Raw genomic sequence first — 23,196 nt, forward strand, 5'->3', positions numbered from 1 at the left:
CCTTTTTTGTTTCCTGCCTGGACCTGTCAGTATGTTGAAAAAAAAATCAGAAAATATGGCCCAGATTAACCCCACATCTGTAGGGGTTGCAAAGTTGCACTCTTAGGTTCCATGAGGCAGCTGCAACCAAGAAGAGCTTCATTCCCTAGGTATCAGTAATACCATTGTACAACCTCTGATGTTCAGCTTTAACATACATATCTGGGGCTCCATAGAAACCCTGAGAATTAAGACTGCCTGGTGTCTCTCACATTCTTCAGCCCCATCCATTTTTATGGGTTACATTGTCTGACTCCAGGGTCTCTGGGCAGACCAAGGATTACAGGTAGTTTGCACTGTTTTGTTGTTATTCCTGGTAGAGTTTGTGCTGCCAGGAGCCTGCAATGAATCTGGACCAACAACTTGATTGTGTTAGATACCTGGTCCTCTGAAGTAATCTTGTTATTATATCCCCTTGTGATTTGGTGTAAAAAAGATAAATAATGCAGAGTGAATTATAAACCAATAGACCAAATTGTTTAGTCAAAAGCTGAAAAGTTTTTTTTGACTTCATTATTTTCATATAAGCAAATGAGATTTAAAAAAAACTTAGAACTTTTTAAAAAGCTGTATATTTTGAATAACTTAAACATTATTGTTGAAAAGTGTAGCCAATTTCTGGACTACACTTGTGGTTTGTTATTTTGAATGTTCAAGAGACCAGCTAACTAAGTTTAGCCAAATTTATTGCCTAAATACAAAACAGTAGAATACGAAAAAGAGACATACATACCCTCCTTCTGGGAAGCAATTCTTATCTCACAGTACGTTCAACTTACACTAAAGGTGTACTGCAAAGATACACGCTCAAACCCACTTTTGTTTATATTTCTTGTTTACAAGCTATAAGTCCCCTATATGTAACTTTAAGTTTAAGCCATTAGTTTGTGCCAGTTTTGTCCTGGGTACCTTCCTATCCCTTTCCTATATCTCATTTTGAATACTTCATTCCAAGTGTTGATGAGCCATAAAAGTACTTCCTAACTCTACTTGGTACAGAGTATTCATGCATCTTTGATTTGACAAGTTTCCTACTAGTATTCCTGATAAGGCCTCAGTATTGTGTCCAGTTCTGGATGCCACATTTCAGGAAAGATGTGGACAAATTGGAGAAAGTCTAGAGGAGAGCAACAAAAATGATAAAAGGTCTAGAAAAAATGAGCTATGAGGAAAGTTTGAAATAAATGGGTTTATTTAGTCTGGAGAAGAGAAGACTGAGGTGGGACATGATAGTTTTCAAGTACATAAAAGGTTGTTACAAGGAGGAGGGTGAAATATTGTTCCCATTAACCTCTGACGATAAGACAAGAAGCAATGAGCTTAAACTGCAGCAAGGGAGGTTTAGGATGGACATTAGGAAAAACTTCCTAACTGTCAGGATAGTTAAGCACTGGAACAAATTGCTGAGGGAGGTTGTGGAATCGCTGTCATTGGACGTTTTTAAGAACAGGTTAGACATACAACTGTCAGGAATGGTCTAGTTATTACATAGTCCTGCCTTGAGTGCAGGGGACCGGAGCGGGGTTGCCAACGTTGTAATCACACAAAACCAAACACCCCGTCACACCCCTTCTCTGAGGCCCCACCCATGGCCCGCGCCTTCTCAGAGGCCCCGCCCTGCTCGCTCCATCCTCCTTCCCTCCGTCGGTCAGGGCTGGGGGTGCACGCTTTGGGGAGGGGCTGGGCATGAAGGGTTTGGAGTGTAGGAGAGGGCTCCGGGCTGGGGAAGGGGGTTGGGGTGTGGGGGGATGAGGGCTCTGGCTGGGGGTGTGGGCTCTGGGGTGGGGCCAGGGATGAGGGGTTTGGGGTGCAGAAGGGGGCCCTGGGCTGGGCCAGGGCATTGGGGTGGTGTGGGGGGGTGAGAGCTCGGGCTGGGGATGAGGGGTTTGGAGTGAAGGAGGGGACTGCAGGCTGGGCCAGGGGGCTGGGGTGTGGGGGGATGAGGGCTCTGGCTGGGGGTGTGGGCTCTGGGGTGGGGCCAGGGATGAGGGGTTTGTGGTGCAGAAGGGGGCCCTGGGCTGGGCCAGGGCATTGGGGTGGTGTGTGGGGGGTGAGAGCTTCGGCTGGGGTGGGGCTGGGGATGAGGGGTTTGGAGTGAAGGAGGGGACTGCGGGCTCGGCCAGGGGATTGGGGTGTGGGGTGTGTGTGAGGGCTCCGGCTGGGGCCAGGGATGAGGGATTTGGGGTGCAGGAGGGGGCTCTGGGCTGGGCCAGGGGGTTGGGGTCCGGAGGGGTGCAGGGTCCCTGCAGCGCTTAATGCGGCTCTGAGGAAGCAGCCGCCAGGTCCCTTCAGCCTCTAGGTGCATGGGCGGCCAGGTGGCTCTGCATGGTGTGCGCTGCCTTTGTGCCCACAGGCACCGCCCCCCCTTGCAGCTCCCATTGGTTGCGGTTCCTGACCAATGGGAGCTGCGGGGGGCAGTACTTGGTGCGGGGGCAGCATGTGGAGTCTCCCAGTCCCTGGCTGCCCTAGTGCCTAGGGGCTGCAGGGACCTGGCAGCCGCTTCCGGGAGCAGCGCGGAGCCAGGGCAGGTTGGGAGCCTGCCCTAGCCCCGGGCCCCTGCTGCGCTGCCATCTGGACTTTTCATGGCCTGGTCGGCAGTGTCGACTGGAGCCACTAAGGTCCCTTTTTGACCAGGTGTTCCTTCCATTCCTGGACTAGATGACCTCTCAAGGTTCCTTCCAGTCCTACACTTCTATGATTCTAATGCCAAAGCTGACTTCAGCTTTGCAAAGTGTAGTGGGATATGGTGAACGGAATTGTGGGAAGAGCATAATACATTAATTTAGCATAACTTCCCAACACTTTAGGGGTGTAATATATATTATATTAATGTGATATTTACTATGCCTAACACATTGTAGGAATGTAGGCTAACTGAATTAAACATGGGGGAGGCCTTATTTCTTGGAAGACAGGAATACAGTGGGTAAATTAATTAGCAGGCTGAAAACGGAATATTTGTGCTAAGATAAGTAAATGGATTAGTAAGATAAGAGGCAGAACTGTACAGAGCATGCTGTACCGGGATCGGTTCCTACAAAGTAACTAAGCCAATCACAAAATGTGTTATGCAGTGTATAGTTAATGCAATGAGATGTGTAAATGTATGTGGAAGGGAGAGGTTTGCTGTGTAACTTTGGATATGTGGTATGCCCTACCCCCGGGCCCCTCATGCTTTAGTCTAATCAGCTCAGAGTAGCTTTGCTGTATGCCAAATAAAGGAAACTGAGTGATGAGACTGGAGTCAAACTGAGTTCTTGGGGAACTGAGTGGAAGAGTCTCAGGGAGACCCCAACATACATGTACTGGCTGACAACACGAACACCAATCATTTTGGAAGCTCAGTGTTTCACTTCAGGTCATATTTGTTAAATGTTTCTTTTCATGTCTACACTACGGGATTATTCCGATTTTACAGAAACCGGTTTTTGAAAACAGATTGTATAAAGTCGAATGTATGCGGCCACACTAAGCACATTAATTCAGCGGTGTGCATCTGTGTACGGGGCTAGTGTCGATTTCTGGAGCGTTGCACTGTGGGTAGCTATCCCATAGCTATCCCATAGTTCCCGCAGTCTCCTCCGCCCATTGGAATTCTGGGTTGAGATCCCAATGCCTGATGGGGCCAAAAACATTGTCGCGGGTGGTTCTGGGTACATCCTCCCCTCCCTCCTGGAAAGCAATGGCAGACAACCGTTTCGCGCCTTTTTCCTGGGTGAACAGTGCAGATGCCATACCGCAGCAAGCATGGAGCCCGCTCAGCTCAAGACAGCAGTCATGAACATTGTAAACACCTCGCGCGTTATCGTGCAGTTTATGCTGAACCAGAACCTGCAAAACCAGGCGACGAGGAGTAGGTTATGGCAGCGCGGTGACAAGAGTGATGAGGACATGGACATGTAATTCTATCAAACCGCGGGCTCTGGCGCTTTGGAGATCATGCTGTTCACGCCGTGGAACGCCGATTCTGGGCCTGAGAAACAAGCACAGACTGGTGGGACCGCATAGTGTTGCAGGTGTGGGACGATTCCCAGTGGCTGCAAAACTTTCGCATGCGTAAGGGCACTTTCATGGAACTTTGTGACTTGCTTTCCCCTGCCCTGAAGCGCCAGAATACCAAGATGAGAGCAGCCCTCACAGTTGAGAAGCGAGTGGCGATAGCCCTGTGGAAGCTTGCAACGCCAGACAGGTACCGGTTAGTCGGGAATCAATTTGGAGTGGGCAAATCTACTGTGGGGGCTGCTGTGATGCAAGTAGCCAAAGCAATCACTGAGCTGCTGCTACCAAAGGTAGTGACTCTGGGAAACGTGCAGGTCATAGTGGATGGCTTTGCTGCAATGGGATTCCCTAACTGTGGTGGGGCGATAGATGGAACCCATATCCCTATCTTGGCACCGGAGCACCAGGGCAGCGAGTACGTAAACCGCAAGGGGTACTTTTCAATGGTGCTGCAAGCACTAGTGGATCACAAGGGACGTTTCACCAACATCAACATGGGATGGCCAGGAAGGGTTCATGACGCTCACGTCTTCAGGAACACTACTCTGTTTAAACGGCTGCAGCAAGGGACTTACTTCCCAGACCAGAAAATAACAATTGGGGATGCTGAAATGCCTATAGTTATCCTTGGGGACCCAGCCTACCCCTTAATGCCATGGCTCATGAAGCCATACACAAATTTTGTGCGGGTAATACCAGTTCTATTCACATCATGTAAAGCAAAACTGTACTCATTTTCCTCAGACTTGCCTGCGCCATATAATTAAGTTACAGGGAGTGCCGCTGATGGACCTCAGTCCTTTCCATCATCTTCTGTATTTCCATGCAGTAATCAGACTACAAGATGATGATGATAATGTGGGAGAGAATAGCGAGCTCTGTTGTCATCAGATGAATTCAATAAGCTCTGTGACTGCAGGGCCGCACAGAGGATTCAGGAGGCCTGGGGTCTTCGGCAGCGGGGGGCCCCCGCCGCCGAATTGCCGCCGAAGACCGGAGCGGAAGAAGCTTCGGGGGCCCGGGCCCCACGAGAGTTTTCCGGGGCCCCCAGAGCGAGTGAAGGACCCCGCTCCAGGGGCCCCGAAAAACTCTCGTGGGGGCCCCTGTGGGGCCCGGGGCAAATTGCCCGACTTGCCCCCCCTCTGGGCGGCCCTGTGTGACTGCTTTAGGTCCAAACCAATGGCTGAATCAATGAGGGTGCAGAGAGGTATTCCTGCTGCACCCTCTTCCACAGGAATCCTGCCACTGCAAGACAGAGCAGGATTCCCCAGGATCCAGGCCAAGGTGATGCTCTGTAAGGGTCACTTTGCTGCTCCACTGAGCAGGATCATGGTGCATGCTCATTAGATGCTGATGTTGCTCTCTGATCTGCTGGCCATGGCCCCTTAAGTTGGTGTACCACTGAGTGCATTCCTGGATGCTAGAGAGGGATGCTACCTAACAGTTGTGTGGGTGGGAATCTTGTCCTGCCTTTCCCTCCCTTTGTGTATTAGCCCTTAACTGGCATGCTTCTTTGCTTACTTTTTAGTAGACAAGATGTGTCAACTCCTCAGTTTGGGCAGTTTGTTTTTTATTTGTTGGTTTCTCTGATTCGCTTTTTGTTAGAAAGACAAGGTGGGTGATGTAATATCTTTTATTGAACCAACTTCTGTTGGTGGGAGAGACAAGCTTTCGAGCTTACATGGAGCTCACTGTCTTATTAGTTTTGATGATCTAAGGCCATTATTAGGACAGAGCTTTTTAGCTTTGCAAAAGATGAATAGTGAGTTAGTTTCACTATGGGATCAGTTGAATGAAATGCTTGGAGGCGATTCTTCTATCCAAGAGAGAGCTCACCAGTATAGAAAGCATTTAAAATACTTTTATAATGGAACTAATGAACTGCACTACACATTTGGCACAACACCAAGAGTGAGATTTTGTGCCTCTTAGACCACCCTATGCCTGTCCCTACTAATAGCTGTTCAGTTTTTCAATTTTTTCCAAACTGATACACAAGAACTAAATAAAGGAGTGAAGCATTTGGAAGAAAGAATATTGGCCAATTAGCCGTTGGTGTGCTAGAGCAGTGGTCAGAACATCTGGAGAGAAGAGATGGGATTACATGCCACCTTTCTGCTCTCTTGGTCCTGGGACCTATGAGGGCCTGAACTTGCCTTGGCACAAAGCTGCTCCAACTTGCAATAGTAGATATAGGCCCCCAAGGAGCTGCTTTACTGGCCAGTGCATGGTTTTGTAGTCCTGCCCCTTCAAGCTCTGACACATCTTCTCCCCAGCCTGGAATGCCACCTATTCCGGGTCAGGCTCGGGGGTAGGGACTGCAGGAATGTGAATGCTCTGTGAGGATTGTTAGTTAATTGTTGCTGAGGATGCAAGTCACTAAGACCTACAATTTTTTTAATGTTGATGTTTTTGATAAAATGAGGCTTGCTGGCAGAACTTTATTTTATTTTTCTCTTCCCTTCTTAATTTAGGTTCCTTTGGAACTCTTGTTCTTCCAGCAGTAAGTATTCTTTTCTGGTCTTACTTGACATTCATAGCAAATGTTTATGTTGGATAACTGCAGTCTCTCAATGCTTCTTTTATTGACTTAGGTTGATGACATGATATATTTTAGTGTTGTGCAAGATGCAAATTATTTTCATACTCATAGAATGGATGCCCCAGCTGACCAGTGAGCCAGGGAGGTCCAAATCCAAATGATTTGTAGCTTGTTACAGAATAATTGAAGGATTTAGAAGGCAAGTCCCAGCATCAGCTGGCATAGGACTCTAACATCTGAACAGCCTTTACACTGCTTAGTTTATGATTGGTAGACATCATTCTTCCCAACACACTGTGAATGCAGGATGAATAGTGCCAAAACCCCCATCCACAAATATTACATCAAAATTTTAAACAATTTCACATTGATTGTGTTCATACACAATACCCTTTTGGAATTGCATTCTCTAGCAAACAAAGTTTCCAACTTAAAACAATATGTTAATCAGATATTGCAAAATGTATGTGGAAAGTGAATTCTGAATTTGTAATCGTAAGTATTCACATTGGAAACCTGATTTTAAGAGCTATGCTATCCTATCAAGGAACACATTTTACCAAGGGCTAGTTTTCAAAGGTTCTGAGCATCAGCAACTCCAAATGAAGTCAATGGGAGATGCAGATGCTAACCATCTTTAAAATTCAGACTCCAAATAATGTGTGTATTCAGTCAAAACAATTGAATGGGACTGACAAATATCAAATATTTGAAGCAACATTCACAGTGAACAGTTTGTGAATTGTGAGAAATCCATAGGTTGCAATATATTTGCACAAAACATTCATTCAGCAAACAGACTAAGAATTGCAGCCCATTCATGGATACTTCATGAACAGAAAAGAGTTTAATTTACTGGCTATATTAATTATTATGAATTATTTGCTCACTTCTTAAAGAGCCATTACATCTCCTCAAACCACTCCCATCTTGGGGGAGATATGAATGTGACCAGAGCACGCATCAGTTCCTGGTGATCCCCACCCACCGTAGTGGCCTTTAGGGGACTAGTACAAGCCTGCACAATTTAGAGCAGCCCCGAGGCTGTGCTAATTTGAGATGAAGACTGAAATTGTGTACCGGCCAGTTCCAGCGTTAGATCTAAAGATGACTCTGATGCAACCCGAGGAGTCTGTAGAGTTCAGCTTATAGTGTTTTTAATTACTATCTGAAGCTATGATAACTAAGGCTAAGATTTTGTCATGGTTATTTTTAGTAAAAGTCAGGGACAGATCATGGGCAATAAACAAAAATTCATGGAGCCCGTGACCTGTTCGTGACTTTGCTAAAAATAACCAGGGAGCAGGGCTAGATAGGGGGGAGGACTGGAGTCCCATGGGGGGACTGACAGGCCGAGCTTGGCTCCGGCGGGGCGCAGCCATGGGGGGCACACAGCCCACGCTCCAGAGCTGGCCGCAACTGCGGGACAGGGATGTGCAGATCTGACTGAAGCTCCTGCCAAGCCCTGGCCACAGCCGGAGAGGTATGCACAGCCAGGGCCGACTCTAGGTTTTTTGCTGCCCCAAGCAAAAAAATTTTTGGCTGGCCCCCACCCCAGCCCTGGGCTCTCGCCCCCCCACCCCACTGCACCCTCCTGCCGCCCCAGCCCTGGGTAACTGGTAACTCGCTCCCACGGCGGGTCATTCAGCAGGAATTTTGGATGTGCACAGAACACAGACAGGATTGGTTCCCATATGGTTACAGAACTGCAGTAAAGTGGAACAATTTTCAGCTTGTGTGATTGAAGGATATCTGGATGCGTATTATAAGGCTAGGTCTACACTGCAGCGGGGGTCCGACCTAAGATACGCAACTTCAGCTACGTGAATACCGTAGCTGAAGTTGCGTATTTTAGGTCGGCTTACCTAGCGGTGAGGACGCGGGAAAGTCGACCGCTGCCGCGCTGCCGCCGACTCCGCTGCCGCCTCCTGCCGAGGTGGATTTCCGGAGTCGACGGCAGAGCAATCAGGGATCGATTTTACCGCGTCTTCACTAGACGCGGTAAGTCGATCCCCGAAAAACCGATTGCTACCCGCCGGATCGGCGGGTAGTGAAGACAAAGCCTAAGACTATCCTACATAAATGAGGAAAAGTTGAGGTGCCTTTATTATTCTTTTGTTCCATTCTTTGTTTCTATGGGGAATTTGCCAATGCAATATCACGGTCTTCCTTTTAAACAAATAAAACTAAAACTTAAAAAAAAAAGCAATGGCTGTTGAAAATAGCAATTCCAGTCCTAATAACCACTGGGAAGCATTTCTTGCTCAATTTATTCAACTTTTTCTACAGCAAGTTACAGTGGATCAGTATATTTGATTTGGGAGAAATGAAGTAACAGCTGCTCAAATTGAGCTTGAGCACTCCTGAATTTTGAGGGTGTTCAAATCTGGAAGGCAGGTGCTGGATTCCCTTTCTGAATATTAGCTAAATCTGGAAAAGAAAAAAGTCAGTTTCTGCTTCCATGGCTCAGAAGTGTAAATCCTCCTACATGCCTGGTACTGTATCTAAAGCTGCCCAGGTCCTAGTAGAGCCTCCCCTTCCTTACTTTTCATTTTAAATTCTAGTGGGATCTCCCTTGCTAGGCTTCAGATAGAGAGGTGCACTGTCCATTTAGTCCACCCAATTCTTTCTTTGGGGGACAGCCCAGGGCTGGGGCAGCAGGAGGTGCGGGGGGGGGGGGAGGGGGGAGAGCCCAGGGCTGGGGCGGCAGGAGGTGCAGGTGGGGGCCAGAGCTGGGGCGGCAGGGGGTGCAGGTGTGGGGGGGGAGAAGAGCCAAGGCTGGGGTGGCAAGAGATGCGGGTGGGGGGAGAGCCCAGGGCTGGGGCAGCAGGGGGATGCAGGTGGGGGCCAGAGCTGGGGCAGCAGGGGGTGTGGGTGGGGGAGAGTCCAGGGCTGGGGCAACACAGGGGTGTGGGGGGAGCCCAGGGTTGGGGTGGGGGGCGGCAAAAAACCTAGAGCTGGCTCTGTCCCTACCATTCACAGCAAGCTGCAGCATGAGGTTTCAGTTCCACACTCCTTCCCCCTCCCTTTCCTGTTAATTGCTGCCGAGGGAATGCTGGGAAATGTAGTTCTTTCCCTGCTCCAGGGCTGGCTCTATAGGCAGGGAGCTAACCAAGGAACTAGCTCCCAGGCCCCCCTGTTGGTTCTCAGCTCACATGCTGGATTCTTGCGCCCCTGCAAATTTGCTGCCCCAAGCAACTGCTTGCTTTGGTGGTGCCTAGAGCCAGCCCTGTGCACAGCCCTGGGAAGCCGTGAGGGGGGCGTATGGCCCTGGCTGCAGCCCCACCAAGCCCGGGACGCTATGAGGCTAGGGCACATGGTCCCAGCTGCAGCCCCTGGTGGAAGTTGCGGGGCTGAGGCACACGACCACGGCTGCAGCCCCACCGAGCCCCAGCAGAAGCCTCCGGGCAGGGGCACGTAGCCCTGGCTGCAGCCCTTGGTGGAAGCCGCGGGGCTAGGGTGCATGGTCCTGACTGCGGCATGTGGCCCTGGCTGCAGCCCCCAGTAGAAGCCACAAGGCTTGGGCTTCAGGGTCCTGGTTCCAGCTAACCTCCGTTGCAGGGCAGGGGCGCATAGTCCCTCCTCCGCCTCCTGAAGCGTAGAAGTCACGGAGGTCCGGTAAAGTCACGGAATCCGTGACTATCGTGACCTCCATGACTAAGTCGTAGCCTTAATGATAACTAATTCATTCTTTCAAGGGGAAAATGTTTTTTTTTCCCATTAGCTTGGCTACAATAGTCAGCCATATTACCTACAGTGTAATTGTCTGGTAATGCAATCTACATAATGTGTTACTGTGAGTTACTATTTTTGGTTGTCATATTTTCCTGGGCTGAGGTGAGAGCTCACGACAGTAACTGATGTGGTTTACAGCTGTACTTCTTTTATTTATAGTCCAACTATTATTATTACTGTTATTGTTAAGAAAAAGAAAGCGAGGACAAGAATACCATTGTGAGCGAGAATTATTTTTGTCATGGCTGGGGGAGGAGAGAGTAATGAAAAAAAGATGGAGAGTGTAAGTGGGAAAGCACATAATAAGCTCCTACTGGACACCACTCAAGAGTTGACTAACTCCTATTTGGTCAGGAAATGCCCTTTTTAGAGTATTTTTTTATGGGGCTGAGGAGTTGGAGTGAATGGCTACCGTTATTTTAGCAGTGACTTCCTGAGCTTGTGGTCTCTGTCAGCTGAGAAATGTAAGCAAGGATTCAAGTTACTTTTAGCAAAACAGTTATGCTGCCTCATTTCCCTATTGCTGATTTCACAAGCCTGATAACTTCTGACATCAGCATCAAGAAGGATGAAATAGCCAGGGTAGTGACAGGAAGAAAAAATGATTTTTTTCCCAGGACATGTTAGCATTATTAGGAAGTCAAAAAGTGATAGAATAGCCCATTTTGGCTGCCATTATTAATAATAATAAAAATCTATGAAAAATATATTTGAGAACTGCAAATAATCAATGTGGATTTTTCAGTAAAAAAAATCAAACCAAATCCTTGCAAGTGTGCTCATATAATAATTGTTAGGAATGTTTTCAATTGCTATGATCAAAAGCAGCAAGTTCTTCATTTGTTTTATCCGTTGTTTTGAATGCTCTTAATATTTCTTGGATTTTTTGATAGGGGATGTTGCCTGTTTCCACAATTAATAGCATATCATTAAATATATTAAAATGTTCATAAATTTAACTTATTTTTTTTTTTACATATTGAGCAAATTTTTTGACAAAAGTTATAAGTGGGGCTGTGTCCCTTTAGTTAACATTTTCTAGAATATTTAGCCATGAAGTGTGAGAGGCTTAGAAAACATGAATCATATGTTCTTGGCAGTGTTTCTACTAAAGACTCCAGTTTAAAAAAAAATCACCAAGTTTAGTGTGGCATTCCTCCTCAAAGATTTAGTTTGGTAAGTCCTAATTTGAATGTTGGTCTTGGTTTCTGTGATAAACGTGCATTTGGAATAGGAAACAAAAAGATATAACTAGAGAGAGAAAAGAGAAGACAGTAGAACCTCGGACTTACGAACACTAGAGTTACGAACTGACCAGTCAACCACACACCTCATTTGGAACCGGAAGTACATAATCAGGCAGCAGCAGCAGAGAGAGAGAGAGAGAGAGAGAGAGAGGGAGGGAGAAAGCAAATACAGTACAGCACTGTGTTAAATGTAAACTACTAAAAAAAAAAAAAAAACAGGGGAAAGCAGCATTTTTCTTCTGCATAGTAAAGTTTCAAAGCTGTATTAAGTCAATGTTCAGTAGTAAACTTTTGAAAGAACAACCATAATGTTTTGTTTAGAGTTACCAACATTTCAGAGTTACGAACAGCCTCCATTCCCGAGGTGTTCGTAACTCTGAGGTTCTACTGTATATTTTAAGATATTTTCCTGCATGCTGTACTACTGATTTTCACTTTTTTCACTTGCCTATATAAATAGAAAATTTACAAAGGAGAATAAAAATTCTTATTGATTTCTGTGTGCATACACGTATAGATACACATTCTGTATAGACATATGATTTAATCTGTATAGTCATTGTATGGCATTTTTCCCACTCTGGAAATTCCATCCACTTGTCTGACCTTAAAACAAATTTTAAAAGCAAGAGAGAGTTTATTTACAGAATATGGTACGATATTTTTCAGTGCTGGGCCTGGTGAATTAACAGATGCAATTCTCATTACCAGTTTGGGGTGTGCGCTTAATTTCCTTTATGTTTTACTGAAAAATGTCTACCTATTGCGTTTAAGTTGATTTGATTTCAGAGGATTTACTCCAGATTTACACCATTCTAACTGCAAACAGAAGGCCATGTCACACCATCAGTTTTTCTTTTTAGCAGAAATCAGCTGGGTGTTTTGTTTAAAAATCTGATGGCACAACACGACCAGAATTTGGGTTAGCATGGGTCAAGGATCCACAGTACCCACTCCACAGGCTCACTTATTATGTACCAGTGCCTCATTCAGGGTGAAACTCCCCTGTGTATCACCTGACTCTCTACACTACTCAGGGCCTGCATAGGGCCTGCATACCTGTTAGGGTCTGCTGAAAGGTTTTCTGCACTGGACCCGCATAGAAAGCTATGATGGCAGCCAGTTGGGCCTTAAAGTATTTTAAGTAAGTTGTTTTTCCTTAAAGTATTGGGGGGAGATAATTTATTTAGAAAAGTATTATTAGAAAAATTATAGTGTGTGCGCTACTTACGAAATCTTAAGCCACTGTTACATGGCCAAATCAAACCCAATTTTCCCTGAAAGACACTCTTCCCAGAGGGATGGCTCAGTTCCTCAAAGGTATTTAAGTGCCTAATTTCCCCCCCCACCCCCCGCCCATCCAGTCCTGCATACTCTCCTTATCAGGCCTTTTGTTCAAACTTTCCAGGAAAATTCATTAGCAGCCAGTGAGCAAGTCAGGAAAATTTCAGCCCCCAAAGTGAAAATTGCGGAAATTGCTAAGCAACTGAACTGAAAAAAAGGAGGGTGGGGCAAGTTAAATGGAAATGCTTAGGCAACTTTAACTATACATTTTTCTCTGTGCTCCAGTTATATATGTGCATACATAGAAACCCTCCTGCTTACATTTTGGTGAGTCTGATTATAGGCAGGAATAAGATGAAAATGTTTCAGAAAGGCACACTTGAATCCAAGTTCTCAGACAACTAGCCAGAAATTGCAGGAATGACACTTTTAGAGTCAGACTCCTAGCTACCAAGTGCAATGTTTCTTCATCCTGCTGGGGCATGTCTATGGAAAACTATGGATGTTGGTTCCATAACAGGCCAAGCTACTCAGGAAATAGGCTGGCTTGTTATGGAAGTCCAACAACCAACTCTGCATCCAAACAGCTAAGGATCTCGTATGGGGAGGAAAGGTCACAGAGATGGGGATGATGGTAGGCTGCTCATCACCATCACGTCATGATTTTGCTCACAAGGGAAAAGTACCTCTGTGCAGTCAGACGTAGTCCAAGTGGCTGCATATCCCAGGCGGTCTGCAGAGCTACTTACTGAGGAGGTTGCTTTCTCCTGGAATGAGCCATTTGTTGCAGATTTCTCCAAAATGACATATTTAAAGGCCAAACTAGCTGGGTGGAAATGTACCTAGCAAAGCACTATCTGAAAACAGGAGGCCTCTCAGAGAAGTACATATTCACAAGAATGGTACAGTTTTCACATTGAAAACATATTTCTCTTTTCGTGAACTAAATCAGTTGACTTGCTCCTAAAGGTGTCAGGGTGCACATGACATGTGTTTATGAAACAAGCTTTCCCTTCACGTTTACAAACTGCAGTACATGAGACTGTAACAGAGATACTCTTTTTCTTTCAGCTGCCTTTGAACAGCAGGGCTGGCAGTTATGAGTTACTGGTGAAAGGCCATGCCGAGGGCCGGCTGTTATTCTCTAACAGCACCAGCCTGTTATTTGAGCACAAGAGTATCTCTGTCTTCATCCAGACTGACAAGTCTCTATATAAACCAGGCCAAGAAGTGAAGTTTCGGATTGTCACTGTTGATCCTGATCTCAAACCTTTCAAAACTTCTCTAAGCATATACATCCGGGTGAGTACACATTAGAAATCTAGCAATAAACTGAAATCAGCTTGACATTTGAATTTCCAGTCAAGTCATGCTCCTGAGTATGCTCACATTTAACATGCAGCATGGGTTTTACTTTAGGACCCTCGAGGGAATTTGATTCAGCAGTGGTTGGCAGAGAAAGGTGATTTGGGTATGGTTTCCAGAAGATTTCAATTATCAACAAGCCCTCTACTTGGAGACTGGTCCATACAAGTACAAGTCAATGTGAGTATTAACACTGTTGAATTGTATAGAAGGTTAGTTCCTCCTGCCAGACAGTGAAATTCTCCACAGTTTAAGAATGAAATCTAAGTTTGCAATGATGAGACAAAAGAAAAACAAGTATAAGCCCTGATCCTGCAATGAGGCTGAGCCCTCTTGAAGCCAGTGTGGGTCTGCCTGTACAGAGTTAATTGCAGGACTGAGGCTATAGGCTGGGAAAACTAACAAAACCTAGGTAAAGGTTTTAATAGTATATGGTTTCGTAACAAACTAGAATTCTGAACATTCTAAATTAAGGTGCATATTTCATCCTGAGCTTTGAGTTTTGGTTTTGACAGTTAACATTACAACTTAAATGTTTAAAATTAGTTAGGTTTTTATAAATATTTCTTTATGAAAGAAAGAAGGCATGGGAGGTTGCAAGCAGACTGTTCTGGTGTCTTGAGAAGAGGCACACTTAGATTTATTAATGACAGGCAAGTTTACAAAAAATCAACATGGTATGCAGCCAGCCACTGGCTCAAGAGGCCATAGACTCAAGCACTGGAGCTGTAATTTTAAAAAGGGCTGGATAGTTTTATTACAGCAGAACCTCAGTAATTTACACTAGTGACTGGGAGAGCCATTAAAAATGACTGAGTTATGCACAATAGCGAATAAGTGAGTAATAAAGCAATGATAAGGCAACACAAAATGTATCACTAAACTTTGTTTAGTTGGTAAGTTGTAATTTATAATAGTTTCTAACTGTTTACGATATTTCTGTACAGTCCATGAAATGTTGATTTTCATAAGGCCCTATTAATAGGACTCTGTATGCTGCAGGAGTTCATCCCCTAGCAGCTTCCAGTGCAGGATTGGGAGCTTCTACAGTACACCTTTAAGAGAATATATACTTTATAATTATAATAAAAACAAAAAATGATTCTTTACAAAATCATAAAATGTTACTCTAAATTCACTCAGTCTAGATAAATGCTGGATAGTCAATTGCAATGCAAAAGAAGTGGACTTTTAAAAAAATGTTGCCCACTAGATGTCAGTAAAACCAAGAAAAAGCCTTAATACAAAACTAGGGTAAAAGCACTAAGCATCACTGAAACCTGCATGCTTTAGGCATTGCAACAGAAAAGTGCTATGATGTTCTTTGCACTAATGCAGGGCTTTAGCGTTATTTCTCCTTCTCAGCAGAGACAAAATTTTAAGTATACATTCTATTCCCACAGGGGGGAAACAATATACAAATTTGTAGTATTCTGTATTCATTTCCTTATAATGCTGACTAAAAATTTTTCACCAAAATGTTTTTTTGTGGAAAATGCTGTTTTACTGAAACTGACCTTCTGTGGGAACCTGTCAATTCTGATGAAATTTTGTTTCGAAACAAAATCAAAATGAAGTGTTTGTTAAAGTTGAAACATTCCATTCCAATAAGGTCAAAACAGAACATTTCAACCATATTCAAAATGCTTAGTTTCTATTTTTTTTTAATGAAATTTTGTCAAAATCAATATGTTCCCATGGAAATTTTTGATTTCAATTAAATGATTCAGTTTAAATTAAATGGAAGGATAATCAAAACCAGTTAGTTAATTATGGTTTTTGATTTCTAAAGGGCAGACTTTGGAAAATTAAATAAATTAGTTAAAGAAATCAACTAGACTGAAGAGCTCAAGGACTTAAATGTGGAGGAAGCTTGGAATTTCTTCAAATCAGTTATACAAAAACTATCTGAAATTTGCACCTCCAGCAACAAGAGTAAATTTGTAGAGAAAGGCTGCATACCCAGTTGGATGAATAATCACCTCAAAAAAATATTAACAGGAGTAAGCAAAGCACCTATGAAGAATGGAAAAAGGGGTTGATCCGCAAAAAAGCTACATTGTGTAGGTTAGAAAATGTAGGAATAAAGTGAAAAATGCTAAAAGTCAAGCTGAATTAACTCTTGCCAAGGAAATTAAAATAAATAGTAGTTTTTTTAGTTATGTAAATAAAAAGAGAATACGGAAGGATGAGGATGGGCAATTGGGCAGTGTAGATGGGAAGGAGATAAAAGATAGTCTAGGTATGGCCCCAAACCTAGATGAATACTTTTCCTTGGCAGTACAGCTGATGGAATGGGTGTCTAGAAATGGAAATTAGCACATCCGAGGTGGAAGAAAAACTTTCAGTTCAATGCGCTCAAATTGGGGGGTTGAGTAATTTCTATCCCAGAATACCGAAAGAACTGGCACGTAAGATTGCTAGTTTGATAGCGAGGATTTTTAATAAATCTATCTGTTCATGGGTAGCACCATATGACTGAAGAATAACTAACGTCGTACCTATATTTAAGAAAGAGAAGAAAAGTGACCTGGGCAATTACAGAGCCATTAGTCTGACCTCAGCAGTATGCAAGGTTTTAGAACAAATTGTGAAGGAATGAATAATTAAATTCAGAGAGGTAAATGGTAAAGGCGATGTAGTGCAACATGGGTTTACCAGAGGTAGATCATGTCAGGTTAACCTGATTTCCTTCTTTGAGAAAATAACTAATTTTTTTAGATAAGGGAATTGGATGCAGTAGATTTAATATACTTGGACTTCAGTAAAGCATTTGACACAATACCACATGGGAAATTATTAATTAAATTAGGGAAGATGGGGATCAGTACAAGCATTGTAAGGTGAATAAGGAACTGGCTAAAGGGGACAAGGCAACGGGTTGTGCTGAAAGGTGAATTATCACATTGGAGGTAGGTTACTAGTGGAGTTCCTCAAGGATTGGTCTTGGGACCAATCTGAGTCAATATTTTTATTAAAGACCATGGCACAAAAAGTAGGAGTGTGCTAATGAAGTTTGCTGACGATACACAGTTGGGAAGCATCATCAGTACAGAGGAGGATCAGAATATTATACTGGAAGACCTGGGTGACCTTGAAGACTGGAGTGACAGAAATGGGGTGAAATTCAATAGTACAAAAATGCAAAGTAATGCACTTAGGATCTAATAATAATAATTTCTGCCACAAGCCGGGGGCTCATCAGTTGGAATTGGCAGAGGGGAAGAGAGACCAGGGTGTGTGGGTTGATCACAGGATGACTACGGGCCACCAGTGTGATGTGGCTGTGAAAAAGGCAAATGTGATACTAGGATGTATCAGGTGAGGTATTTCCGGTAGAGCTAGAGAAGCATTAATGCCATTGTACAAGGCACTGGTAAGACCTTGTTTGGAATACTGTGTACAATTCTGGGCACCCATATTCAAGAAAGATGAGTTTAAACTGGAACAAGAGCAGCTAGGATGATCAGGGGAATGAGTCTGGTTTAACACAACTACTACAATCTCAAAGTAAAGTCACCACTATTACTGTCTAGTGCACAACATGCAGAGTGAATTCCTGACACCATTGAAATCAGTGTCAAAACTCCCATTGATTTCAGAGGAGCCAGGATTTAACCCACAGTACTTACAGGAAACCCTTCCAGCCTGAAGCTTTTCCTTAGGGTTCCATAGAGAATACCTTACCACTAAACAGATCTCCTCCATTCCCTAGCTTCCTCTATCTGAGGGGTGTACCCTTATATCAGGTACGCTAGCATCAGCTGCAGCAGTCAGCTCTAATTTATTTAACCTCTCTTTAGCCAGGTCATTCCTTGCTAACACTGCCAGCCTACTGCAGGCAGAGAATAACAAAATGGAATTCAACTTTGAATTATATTTCCCAATATGTATCAGCTTGCATGTTTTCCAGCAAAACACAGCTATGCAATGAAGAAGGAAAAAACCTGGAAAGCTGTAATGCTGAGAAGTAGGGATGACAGTTGGTAGTGCGTCATTACTATGACTGTTTGTTATTTATTTGTATTATAGTAGTGCCTAGAGTCCAAGGCCCCATTGTTCTAGGCACACTATAAATATATGTCAAAAGAGATGCCCTGAACAATTTACAAGATATGAGCCTGCAATATGGTATGGTAGGGGAAAAAAAAAAGCCAATGCAGTTTTGGGTTGCATGCACAAAGCAAGCAGTTTTGGGTCAGAAGTAATAATTTCTCTCTGTAGTCATGCTGAGTGTACACCTGGAATATTGTATTTATTTTTGTACATCTGATTACTAGAAAAAAATTAAATGTGAAGGAATTCAAAGAAGAGTTAAAAATATCCCTAGTGGGCTGGATGGAATCCTTTAGTCAGTAGGTTTGGGGTTGGAAAGAAAGATTATACTAGCATTACTAAGTAAGATATATTTAAAGGGCATAAACATCAAAAAGGAATAGGAATTATTTAGCATAGTTGAAGGTGTTTTAGCTAGGAGTAAGGTAGTGAGATTAAGAGAAAATGTATGTGATTATGAGGAAAATTTCCTGACAGTAAGTTTTATTAGTTTATGAAATAGTCTCCTAAGGAAAGTGATGGAAGTGCCTTTGCATGGCATATTTAAAACTAGATTGGACAAATCACTAGTAAATGCACACTAGGGAACAATCCTGCTTTGACAGACGGATGGACTAGATGACCTAGTAGGGTCTTTTTCATTCCATGATTCTATGAATCTGTGACTTTTTGATATTGCCAGGGAAGTTGTCAACTTAAAGAAATTGCTGCCAAAAGCTCTAAACTCAGTTTAATCTATGTCTTCTGCTGCTAGCAGGGACAAATAACTCTTTCAGTCCCGGGCAATGGAATGCACAGAAAACTTATTTCAAGAAGGAAAATACCTCCCCTTTCCCGGCTATAAAAGCAGTGAACTGCTAATGCTTATCTCAGCAAAATGTACTGTTTATGTGTAAAATTTAATTTAATTCCTAGAATAGGTTTAAGCCTTTAATAAACATAGCATCGGGCATACAGTAAAATGCAGTATCTATCATTTCTTTAAGATAGCTAATACGGTGGAAATTGTAGGCTGTGATAGTACCTTTTCAAACTTACATGGAGTGTTAGTAAGGTATAAGGCAGCTATTCCACTGATCATTGCTCTGAACATAAGATTGATTGCTCAGAATTCAGACAATCTGAGTTTACCTTGTGCTAGAATAACTCGCTAGGAAAAGTAAGTATTTATATATAAAGATACATCAGAAGCTTGCTCCTTGCTGGGGCTTGGCTTTAATAACAAAGAAATTAACAATAAGATAACATGATTTCACCTGGAATCTATTAAGCAGGAGGGGTGTAAGACCTTTAAATCAGGCCTCCTCCATCCTCCATATTGAGAGCTGGAAACTCCTTTGGTCACCCTTCCACCTCAGCCCAGCCCAGACTTTCCACATGGAGTCCTGTAAACTGTTGGCGGTGAGCCTTTTAATTCTCCCCTCCCCTGCCCTACTTAGCGTTTGAGACTTTTGGGGCGGCCACTCCGTTGTGGCCCAGTATCTTCTCCCATATTCCATCAGGCAATGAAGATTTAAACTACTTCTGGATGAATGCAGGAACTCATATAGCTGTTGGGACCACTGCTCCATTCAGTCCAGATCTGACCTTCCTTTCTAGATTCCACCAAATGACAAGTGCTGTGGAATCCATTCAGATAGGCTCCAACTCCCACTAAGCTTCAGAATCTTTGAGACTGACTCATGAGATTTCATATAAGGCAACAACATTCTCTTGAAATCTTACTTCAAAGCCATCAAAGCCAAGCCTTGGACAATTAGTTGGACAGAACAAATACGTACATTTGTTTTACATTTTCAGATGAACTCTGGCATTACAATTGTATATTAACCAATGGCTTCTTGGTATACTTTTGCTTCAGATAAGACAAATTAGGAATATTTCATTTCACACATCATGTTTTAAGCCTCTTTTCCACAATAGCATCTGTTTATTGGCTCTGGTAAGCCTAACGGATCAGTGAGATCCAAGATCCAAGACATATTAACTTAGCAATTGTTTTAATGTTTCTTTAATTGATCTGTTGTTTATCACCAAAGAATGCTCATTAATGTATCCCATATGGTTTAGAAAGGAGCAAACAGAAATATGAGTGAATAATGCATCTGCTTTGAAGGAAAGTTTAATCATGTTATTCCACGTGTTTATTTGCAGGTCATCCTGAACTTTATAGATTGTAAGTCACCACCAGTAAATCAGCAGTTAGACCATTGCAATGTTGGCAGTGTCTTTTAGTGTAACAATGCTAAAAGCGTAAAAGTTCCATCAAGGGTTATGTGCACAAGGATGCAACAGACATTGTACTATCAGCCACAATGACTTTCATTTTAGATTAAGAGAACAATAGAATAAAAGAAATCAAAAGTAAAGTCTCAGAGGGAGAGCACAGACTGTGTGTCTCTTTGGACAGTCTGCCCTAGTCTCTGAGAACAAAAATGGCTTTTGAATTCTGAATACCAGAACAGAAGTTTAAAAGTGCAGTGCACAGAAAACGGAAACATTACAGTCACATAGCTAAATGTGCCACATAAGGGTTACTTTTTAAAACTGTGATCCTGGAGAAAATCAGGAATTAGAAAGACGGGAAATACAAAGAAGCAATTTTCTATATTCTATAGAAAACTTAGTTCTTCCATCCATTTGTTTTAATCCAATAGCCAAAAGTAATTGAGCTAAGTTCAGCCCTGATGTACACCTCTACCTCGATATAACACGAATTCGGATATAACGCGGTAAAGCAGTGCTCCGGAGGAGCGGGGCTGCGCACTCTGGTGGATCAAAGCAAGTTCAATATAACGCGGTAAGATTTTTTGGCTCCCGAGGACAGTGTTATATCGAGGTAGAAGTGTATCTCCATTGAAGCCAGTGGAGATATAAAATGGTACTGGTCTACTTTGTAAAGCGCTTTGCGATCTAAAATATGAACAGTGCTATACAAGAGCTAACTATTATTATTTATTAAGGGAACTAAGCAGTTCAGGATACACAAGGCTAACAGAAATACAAGGCTCAGATTTACTGAGTTAATGAAGAACTTTGAGATTACTTGTGTACCTCTGCTGTCTTGTCTTATAAACTCTTTGGGGCAGGGATCATCTTTTCATTATGTGTATTTACAGCGTCTAGTGCAGGGATTGGCAACCTTTGACACGCGGCCTGCCAGGGTAAGCCCCCTGGTGGGCCGGCCTGGTTTGTTTACCTGCCATGTCGGCAGGTTCGGCCGATCGTGGCTCCCACTGGCCGCGGTTTGCCGCTCCAGGCCAATGGGGACTGCGGGAAGCGGCGCTGGCCGAGGGATGTGCTGGCCGCTGCTTCCCACAGCCCCCATTGGCCTGGAGCGGTGAACTGTGGCCAGTGGGAGCCGCGATCGGCCAAACCTGCCGACGTGGCAGGTAAACAAACCGGCCCGACCCGCCCGGGGGCTTTCCCTGGCGAGCTGGGTGACAAAAGTTGCCGATCCCTGGTCTAGTGTAATGGATCTTGTGATCCTTGACTGGTGGTCTCTCTGTGGTAAATAAATAAATAATACTTATCTTCACTGACATTATAAATCAATATTTGGTTCTTTGTTATATCATTATTTAAAATGACATAATTTCAATGACTATAACTTAACTTGTAGGCTGAAAACTTGCTTTCTTTTGACTTAAATGAGTGTGGGACTGGGCCAGAGTAGATATAATGAACCAAATAATCTAAGCACAATTTTATATACCTTGTTCTGTTTTTCTATAGGATCAAACTCATTATCAAAGATTTACTGTGATGGAATATGGTAAGTGAGTTCCGTGTGCACTCAGACACAGAAAATTGTAATCCTTCTTTTCTGGGAATGGGAAAGTGTTATATTGTGTCAAGATGACAACGGAGTTCAAATACTACGTTGATGGGTGTCTTTTTTAAGTGCACTTCACAATAATTCCCATACTTCAAATTGATTCCTGTGGAAGAGGGTCATTCGATTCTTCAGGTATCAATATCTGGCATTAAACTCTTGGAGTGGACATGAAACCTCACTTGCATCTCCTACCTCTCTAAGACTGACCCACAACTTGCAGGATTAGGATGTCATTTAGCAGTTTAATCAATGATATTTTGGATAAAACTAGAAAAGTGGTAGAAAAAACAGTGAGGACTTCGGTTTGCCAGTATCTCAGCAACAGCAATTAGAGGATATAGATTGTGCGGGATGTTCCCTGCTTATCTGAATGGACAATACCTGCTCTGTGCTGTGAACGAAGGCAATAACTCCAACTGAAGTCACTACTAATATGCCCCGAGGAGGCATTCTTAACTTTGAAATGATGATCAGTGTGAACTGAACTAGAGCAAATGAAACCCCATCATCTGTGTAGTCTTTTAAGTTCACTGATAGTACTGTAAAGACTGAATTGATTGAGTAGTTTTGCTTTTTCAGGTCTGACCTGAGAGAGAAAGGAATGATATATTAGTCCTGCAAGTGTCTCTGCACAAATGGACCTCTGTGTCTGCTTGGAGTCTCATCAAAGTCAGTTTGCTCTGTATGAGTGCAGCAGTCTGTGTGTCGTTGTCGGTGCAGGATCAGCCTTAGATGCACACCAGTTTTGGTTCAACAAATGTGTCCTACCTGATGTCCTTTAGGAAGCTGTAGTAATGCAATCTGTATTACAATGAAATCACTCGTCCATCAGAGTGGTGGGAGAATCCATCATCATTACAGTGAAATACCCCTATTACTTAAGACTGATACTTGCTTTCCTGAGTATGGATTTAATACTTCTGACATGTTTTAATGTTAGCTTTTGATTTTTTTGTAGTGTTACCAAAATTTGAAGTTACTCTAACAACATCATTATATTATCCTTTGAAAGACAAGGACTTTACTGGTATTGTCACTGCAAAGTAAGTAAATCATAAATTTACACAACTCTCTCACTGGATTAATATAAT

At 43.3% G+C, this 23,196-nt stretch overlaps 1 protein-coding gene across 1 annotated transcript in view; it reads left to right on the plus strand.

Annotated features, from left to right (window-relative positions):
• Positions 1–23,196, plus strand: part of CD109 (CD109 molecule) — a 109,088-nt gene that overhangs the window by 31,600 nt on the left and 54,292 nt on the right. Inside the window, exons 3-7 of the mRNA XM_065401363.1 lie at positions 6,513–6,541; positions 13,918–14,148; positions 14,266–14,391; positions 22,003–22,042; positions 23,064–23,148. Coding sequence (XP_065257435.1) covers positions 6,513–6,541; positions 13,918–14,148; positions 14,266–14,391; positions 22,003–22,042; positions 23,064–23,148 — 511 coding nt within the window. The remainder of the gene's footprint in view (positions 1–6,512; positions 6,542–13,917; positions 14,149–14,265; positions 14,392–22,002; positions 22,043–23,063; positions 23,149–23,196) is intronic.

The sequence above is a fragment of the Emys orbicularis genome, chromosome 3 (genome assembly GCF_028017835.1).
Source record: "Emys orbicularis isolate rEmyOrb1 chromosome 3, rEmyOrb1.hap1, whole genome shotgun sequence".
Lineage (NCBI taxonomy): Eukaryota > Metazoa > Chordata > Testudines > Emydidae > Emys > Emys orbicularis.